This window comes from Barbatula barbatula (genome assembly GCF_947034865.1).
Source record: "Barbatula barbatula genome assembly, chromosome: 12".
Taxonomy (NCBI): Eukaryota; Metazoa; Chordata; class Actinopteri; order Cypriniformes; family Nemacheilidae; genus Barbatula; species Barbatula barbatula.
This window is the reverse complement of record NC_136775.1, coordinates 4,336,059-4,344,936: the sequence shown is the minus strand read 5'-3', so window position 1 is coordinate 4,344,936 and position 8,878 is coordinate 4,336,059. Positions and strand designations below refer to the sequence as shown.

Here is an 8,878-nt window from a genome sequence, read left to right as displayed (position 1 = left end):
ATAAAACATTTTTTTAAATGTATAAATATTCTGTTTTCTACCTGCACATTATGTCACACATGTACCAATGTTAACAAGTAAACAATCATGACTTGAATCTGCAATTTTGTCACTCTGCAAAAGCCTTTCATCCATATACAGGAAAATCAGCCAGAGCATCATACTGGCCCTTAAGGACCTGAGATGCTATATTTTAAATACTCATTTGCACACTATGTAGAAGAGACTTATGCATAATCTGAATCTTAAAGTGTCACAGAGATTGACTATTAAAGGGATGTTTCACCCAAAAATAATAAATGATGCCATTTTTATATCACTCTTTCTGGAACACAAATGTTTGGTGAAATCAACATTCTTCATGCATGTTTCATTTGTGTAAGAAAGTCATACGAGTTTGGAATGATGATAGTGTGAATAAATGATGAAAGAATGATCATTTGAAGGAACTATCACTTTAAAGAACAAGTGTTAGTGATATTTGCCAGGTTAAAGGAAGATTTTATGCATGGTAATTTAAAGAATTTGTTTACAGCCAACCTTTGCTTTCAAACCTGTTCATAAAATGAGATGACAATGGGAAACATTTTCAGCCAAATGTTTTACTTCAATGGCTCAGAGCAGAGCTCTGTGATCCGTGCTTTGTATTAAGGTGTCTCACAGAGGTGTCTCTGGAGAGTGTTTGTGTGACAAACAATGTTTTGTAGGATGTGTTCTCTGGTGTGTGTGACACCGCTGTGTCTAACAAACAGAGCGGAGATGAGACGGACCAAGGTTTCGAAAATAACCTTAAATAACCCAGCATTTTTAGTGTGTTCATGTTGACTTCAAGATGTTGTATTGTATAGTATAGTAAATATATATAGTATAACATACAGTATTCTAATGAATTGAAGGATAGTAGTAAAACTGTATACTTTATTTAAACTTTTCAATGTTTCGTTTCACGAGATACCCTGATAGCACACATACATCTAGGCATCGTGTCTGCATTTAGATCTAAAAGACATTGTTTGCTCATCTGCAATACATCTCAGTGATATAGACATCAATGAATATGTTTGTAAGACATTTGTGATTTAGAATGGATGTAAAACTGCTCTTTCTAAGATGATTATCAGATGTTTTTACACAGCAGATGTTTTCCTGATCTCCAGATCTTTAGCAGACGTCTTACAGACGTACCTGTACTACCTAAAACTAGGTGCTTAAAAGGTTCTTCACGGATATGCCAAAGAACAACCATTTTTGGTTCCTCAAAGAAGCATTCAGCCAAAGGTTCTTTAAAGAACCATCTCTTTCTTACTTTTTTAAATCTGAAGAACCTTTTTTCGCCACAAAGAACCTTTTGTTAGACAGAAAGGTTCTTTAGATGTTAAAGGTTCTTTATGGAACCAAAAGGTCAATCTATGGCATCGATGAAGCTTTTTAAAGACTGTAGCTGGGTAGCAACTCATCCCTTGACTTTTTTTTAGCATATTGAATACCAAGACAATGGTTTTATTTGTAACAAAGCCACGGTTAGTTTTCATAAGAGATGAACAGAATAATTCCATCCTTTTCATCACAGATAAACCAAGACAAAAATGTTTTCCTTTTAAATAATTTAATAGCTTTAAAATTATTTGGTTTACTACATTTGACCTGTGTATCACATTGAACATACAAAATAACGAGAAATAGTTAATCCATGATCTATTAAATGAAGCGTTGATAGTGTAAATGTGACCCTGCTGAGTGAACGGAGAGCAGAATGCTGCACGTGACAGAGGTCTATTGTGTACAGCACCTAAAACACCCTTTACACTACTAACATCACCTAAGGTACACCTGAACACAATTCAAACTCATTTAAATATATATTTTGTACAGCAGGTCTTTAGATATTTAGCTAGAAATACTTTAGATATGTAGATACAAAGATATCTAGAAACAAATCCGACTCCCTTGACTCAGTTTTCTGTATGTTCAATGAAGGACAAAATCATTAAAATCCAAGAATCCAAAAAAAGTTCCCGTAAGAACATCAGAAAACATCCGGGACAATCTAAGATAACATCCTCATTTCAAAGAGCTTGATGTCAGTCGGTCAAAGAAACCAATGAGATCGTTGGTTCAAATCACAATCGATTCAGAAAGATTGCTGTTGTCGATGAGCTCCACATGCTCAGTCCCATTCATGTCACTCTGAAACACAAAAGCTACCGTCAAAGTGAAATTGCACCACCAACAATTCGGTATTAAACATTAAAATTCATCTCGAAATACTGTAAATAAAAAACAACAAGAATAAAACCCTACAGGCATAAAAAAATATTTCTCTTTTTGTTTCCATGATACATTTCAAGTACACTAAGTTTATTTCACATCAATTGTAGAACATCTTAAAGCAGAAGCACTAGATTAACTCACATCATACTGTAAGCTTGACGTGTTGGACAGGGACATACTGTGCACTGCAGCTTTTCAGGGAAATTCATTTTCACATATTTTGTGCGGAGATCCTGTTTTCCAGTGTAAACTGAGCTCTCAGCTCGACTATTTACTGCAGCATGTTCCACAGAAACACGTCCAAAGTGATTGTTCACATTCACAATAATAATATGAAATCAGTGCTGTGACAGCACCAAATATTGCACGTTCAGACGCTTGAGACACAACTGTAGACTGTACAGTATGTACACGATATCTGTGCTCTGTTCCCAGAGAAAGTGTGCGTTGAATAAGGGGTTTCGCTTTCCCCTCCTTTCAGACCGGTCAGAAGTGGATCTGTGTGCTTTTGGATGGGTTTCGTGAGCTTCTTTGGGATTTTGAGTTTCAAGAATTGCACTTTGCTTGTTTTATTTGAGTCCGAGAAAGATAAGCGCCCATCCAAAAGCCCCGGACATATGCAGTGTGTTGAACAGGTGCCATTTTGTTTCAAATCACATAAAGATTCCTGTAAAAACGCTCCTCAAACTCGCCTAGTTTAAATATTTTCTGCATTTTCATTATGCAATACAATGTTCAATAAAATGTGTTCACCAAAATTCATTTTGTTTCAAGAGTCATCTCCAATCTTTTCTTGGGCACACCCTGTGGAAAAATCAGGAAGCTTGTCAGTGCCAGATAAAAAAGTCCCACAAGAACTACAATTCCTAAGCTTCAGTCCGAAAGAGCAAACTAGATAAATAATTATACATTTTAAAACCTTAACAATAATTTACGTTAAATTAATAGTTTAATTAATCTATTTATTACTTAGGCTTATTATTTTTATTGGCTAAGCAATTAGCCTTTGAGATCTGAACTACACATGACAACAATTAGCCATGAAAACCAGAGCATTCGATCCTTTTCGTTATATAATGGAAATTTGATCCATCTTTAAAGCATTTAAAGCACTTCCCAATTATTCCATAGGATGTTACATCACAGAACCACAACAGTAAAGTAGCTAAAAGCCATAACAGCGCTAATACACAGAGAAACCTGTCAAACACAGAATCTGTGAGGTTTTATCTGAGAATTGCAACAAATTGAAACATCATCAGCATTAGATTTCACCGACACTAGATTTATCTTCACCCATCGGATATTCTAGATCTTTCATAGACAAAAAATAATCCAAAATAACATCAGAACGGCATCCATGATGTATAAATAACCGATTATTTGGAATTATTTATCTGTCTCGTGAGAATGAATGCCAATGACTTTCTCTTTCATAATCTAAATTTAGAGATCATTTCAATCCCACAATGCATATTTTTGACATACGTGGTATGGAGTCGAATTAGAGTTTGTGTGCCTCAAACAAGAAGAAGTGGATGAAATGGCCAGCACTGACTCTCTGTCTCTCTCCTCTCAATCTCCATTCATTTCCATCACTTTTTCCGTGAGGATTTCCCGGAAAGTTGAAAGCTGCTTCATCTGCTCCGTCTGCATCGAGTGTCTCCTTATCAGTTTCTTCTTCATCTTGAAGTCTGGCCGTTTTGGGGATGAAGGAGCGACCGGCAGCAGGATCTTGCTTCCGGAGTGAACCGGAGAGGTGGGTTTTCCATTAGCCCGGATATCAGGAATGGGTCGCTGTGGGTTGACGTTGAGCGGAGGGAGGAACCCGGGCCGCGTCTGGGAGATGTGATCCAAGAGGAGAGTACCGGATCCCCGCCGTTCCAACAGTCCTGGTGGACGTCTCCGCATCGTGATGGGAGACACCGAGTTGGGAATGCTCTCCAGAGATTCTCGGGAGGAGCTGGTAAGGAGGGACAGGGGTGAGGCGTTGTACTTGCGACGCTCCACGGAGACGCGTCCGGAATCAGGAGATCCAGGGATGGAGGTGGGACACAGATGGGTGTCTGACTCGTAGTGTTCCATGCGGGTAAGTTTGGGGTGTTGTAGGCCACGTATGGCCAGTGCCGTTGCTTGTGCCACATTGTCCTGGGTTTCAGGGGCTGTGTTTCTGCGATACAGCGACTGGTGTTGATGGACTTTATCAGCCCAGGATGAACCACACAGTGCTGCACAGTCCTCAGAACAGGACCGATCCATGAGCTTCGGAGAGGATGGGTCATGGGTTTCTATGCTGTGTCTCCTTGACAGAAGAGGCCTGCCTGGACCTGATACTGACAGCCCGTTCATCTCCGAGAACAATTTATCCTCTTCTGCTAAATCACCTTCCATCCGCTCGACTCTCTCGGCGAGTACGGAAGGAGCCACCAGGCCCCAGGGCTCAGAGTTCAGTCTTTTCAGAAGTTTGCGGGGTGGTGGTCTCCTCTCATTCTGCGGTCTGCTGGAGGGTAGCGGGAGCGCCGAGCTCACAGCAAAGTTAAAGATTGCCTCTTTCTCTTCAGGAGCAGAGCCAGATGTGTGGATCTCCACCTCGGATGGAGACATGCAGGCAGGTGTGATTTTGTCCACCACACCTGGAGATGGTGGAGAGTTCAGGTATTGTTTGGTCTTTTTAGTGCCAGAGGGAGATGTATCTGTGGTAATAATGATCACCTCTTTTCCCTTGGCTTTGCAAGCATCTAGCAAGACCTGGAGAGTATCTCTATCGCCCTTATTGATGGCGTGTACTAGCGCAGAAGCCCCAGCATAATCTTTTAAACTGGGATCGGCTCCATTTTCCAGCAGCAGGGACACCACTTCTTTGCCTGCTTGTTCTGCACACGCATGCATCAAGGCAGTCCGACCTGATTTATCGGGTATATTTGGGTCAGCTCCCTTCTCCAGGAGGTACCGCACCATTCGCTGCCGGGTTTGTGGATCATCATACCTCGCCAGACAGGCTGCTATTACCGGCGTCTCCCCTCGCTCGTTCCCTTCGTTGATGTAAGCTCCGCCCTCCAGGAGGAGGCGTGCGAGGCGGAGTTTGCCCTGGAAAACCGCTTTCAGAAGGGCATTGCCCTCGGTGTGCAAGGCCCCTCCATCACCCATGATGTCTCAATCTTCGGCACTAGAATCCCAGAATCCCTGGCCCTCTCCTCCTCCAGCCTCAGCAGTGTCGACACATCGCAGCTTAGATCCCAGTCAACCTGGAATTAAAATAGAAGACAAACAGCACATTGTTTAAAGCCTGAGTCTCCAGCTCTGAAAAGAAACAAAAATATGTTTTTTACAAATATGTTATGTTCTTGGATCAACGTTTCTGTTAAAATTATATGGTGTATTGCACTTAAATAGGGATAAAAATACGGTTTTAATTCAAACGCAGGCTGTAAATTGATTAATAAAATTAATGAATCGATATAAGTCAATGAATATATAAACATGTAAATACACATTCACTCATGAAACTGTGAAAAGGTATAAAACAGTGAAATCGTTTAAAGAAAATATAATAGTACAAAAATATATTTTTGTACTTGTATTGTAATTGTGCAAATTAAAAAGTTTGATATAGAATATTTTACTTTATATTTTAATATAATTATACGTAAAACATTTTTATTATAATCACTAAATAAATTTTATTGTAATTATTGTTCTGTATTTGTGTAATATTATGATAATATTATATTATAAAGAATTATATAATACTTCATTCATATTCAATTATGATTATAATAAGAATACGTTTACATTTAGGTATTTCGCAAAGGCTTTTATCCAAAGGGACTGTTTTTATAAAAAATGTATCATCATTATAAGTAGTGCTATAAAATAATCATTCATAAATATATTTTAACTGTAACTATAGCTCTGTTTATTTGCATATAATATAATATTATGAAGTTTGAACTGTGTTATAATGTTATATTTTTATTTTTATAAAATAGCAATTATAGAAATTTGTAATTAAAATATTAAAGTGGACAGTTTTTTTACCCTCCTCGCAAAAGAAGGTCTATTTAAAGCTATATGGTCATTTCGAAAAAGTGTTTATTTGATGGGTATATCATGCGAGGAACAATAAAAGATTTAGGAAATCCCACTGCACACAAACACAGACACTAATCTGACAAACAGCCACACAAATGAAATCACTGTACTGAACAACACTAAAGCATAATTCACACATACTGTGCGTTTTATAATGTGAACATTGTGTTCAGACACCGTGTGCAGCCCTGCTCTCTTTAACCCAGCCTCCTTTTCCTTCTCTGTAATGAAGGCAGAGAAGATGACAGTCCACTAAAGAAAAGAAAACTGAATTCATGACAGGCGCAAAAAGCAAGAATGTGACAAGCACAGACGGTTCTGTACACGTACAAATGACTTACAACAAGTATTCATTACCTTACACAGACACCATAGATTTAGCAATTTAACAAAAATCTTTTTACGAATCTAGTAATTTCACAATTGCACGGTAGAGCAAAAATGGCTTGAGCCATACAGACTGATGGAAAGCAGGACGAACAGAGCAGGCCAACGGGATTGAAATTGGTTGGGCTATAAGTGGACAGTCGATCACGTATTGTCCAGGAACCTGGTGACGTTGACTGACCATTGACGGTAAAAACGTAACATCAATCTGAGATGGACGTCTCTCGATCTGTATTTTTGTATCTCACACCTGTATTGAAGGTATCCACAGTGTTCTTCCCCAAATCTGATCTCACCAAAAAAGCGGTACGATGCACAGAATTTTGTGTACACATCATTTGTATGATTTATTAGTTACAGCCTTCCTCTCTCCATCACTCTGCAGAAATACCCTGAGCAGTGAGCACAGGTGATAAAACACAGCGATATGAGAAGACACGGCAGATTCGAGAGACCAGTGTGCGAGCCGTGCAGCATTCGCATCCTTCCTGCGTTACACCGATACACCCACAGAGCCCAAGCTGCTCCTTCAGTCTGCCTCCTTAAGAAATCTCAGAGCTTAGTCCAGAAATGCAAGAGCTTTTGCTTTCTGATTATGAGAGCTGGAAAAGAAGAGGGAGAAAACTACTTTTTTCTAAGTGCAGCCGCAAAAATGCGTCTATAAGGGTCTGAAGTCTCAAGCAATCGAGACGGTGAGGTTAATCTCTCGTCTCACACTCAGGCAACATGGATGAGTCATCCGTGAAAGACTCGCAGGAGAAATGTGGCACAACGACTTCCGCTCAAAAGATCAGTCTCCTGAAACCCAACGTGCTGACCTGATGTCTTACGAGAATTATAAATGTAAGACGGCACTTTATACTTTAAAGCTGATTATTGCAATATCATATGTTTTGTTCTGCCCCCGTTTAATGTCTCAACTTCCTAAGTGTGTCATTTGTAGTTCTTTTAAGAACCACAGAGCCCCAAAAGTGTTAAAGCCAGAGGCTTTGTGGTGACTTGAAAACATTGCTGTTTGTCTAAACATCCCATGGAGCACAACATAGCAACAATGACTCAACCAATGGTTTTAATTTGGGGTGGGACTGTCTGCTCGGGTGACCAATGGAAGAAGGGAGAGCGTTTGGAGAAACCTGTTTGAAAATAATAATAATTTGTGCTATTCTGTTATGTGACATTAGTGATGCCCGTGTGCTGTCTTTCTCTTCGCTCACGTACTCCAAAACAGATATTGTCTCAGGGGATATATTGGAGACGCTGTACTTATATCACCTCGCCTCGATTCAAAGAGCCGGATAAAATGTCATGCAATTCATCATGATCTCTCGCCTAATCATTCATCTCATCTTCCCAGCACACTGCGCGCGTACATGCATCTGTAAAGGGAATAGAGAGCTGTTTGACATTAATCACGCCAAAATAAACTTGACTATTTTGCAGTATGTTAAGAAACACTTGTGTTAGTACCGCACTGGGGGAAAGAGGGAGGGAGGGTTACACACCACGCTGTCTTGTAGGGACAAATCGTATCTAATTCTCTCCGGTCTCTAGACAGATGATGGAAATGAATATCATGTCTTAATCCTCACGCCTCTGAGAGTCTCCTCCTCCTGCCTTTCTCCTTTATGTAATAACAGTGTTTGCGTGAACCAATCCTGAATTACAGGTTATGTGAGGGACGGCCGTGACCAAAATGGGCTCCACAGTCAGGCGTTAATGCCCTCCCGCCCTTACCGAGAGCTCCGTGGTGCTGTTTTCCTCTTTAGATCACACAGTTCCGGGCAGGTGCAATCACTTTTACGGTGTCTGAGAGAGCGCAGCATCCATCAGCAGCATGCCGATGACCCTGTGACCCAGTCACATCAGAACCGCTGAGGCTCTTCATCACTCATATTGGCAGCTTTAAAGAGAAGCGCACTGCAGAGAGGCAATGAGATTACCTCCGTCATACTAAACTTCCTAAGCGATGCTGACACGTCCTCTGAACCGCATTTATTGATTTTTTTGTGTTTAGCGTTTACCGTGGCATGTTTATGCTTGGCTGATATTTTCATCGGTGCGCAGGTTGTGCTGTCGTCATGGTGGACCACAGGTTGCTTTGCTCCTAAATTTAGTCTGTAATGAGATG

The 8,878-nt window shown here is 40.1% G+C and overlaps 1 protein-coding gene across 1 annotated transcript; it reads right to left on the bottom strand.

The window, feature by feature from the left end:
• Nucleotides 1-3,846: 3,846 nt before the first annotated feature.
• Nucleotides 3,847-5,418, bottom strand: ankrd34a (ankyrin repeat domain 34A; the record flags this gene model as incomplete). Its single annotated transcript, XM_079468873.1, has 1 exon — nt 3,847-5,418. The coding sequence occupies one exon, from the start codon at nt 5,416-5,418 to the stop codon at nt 3,847-3,849; it is 1,572 nt and encodes a 523-aa protein (XP_079324999.1).
• Between the last annotated feature and the right edge of the window lie 3,460 nt (nt 5,419-8,878).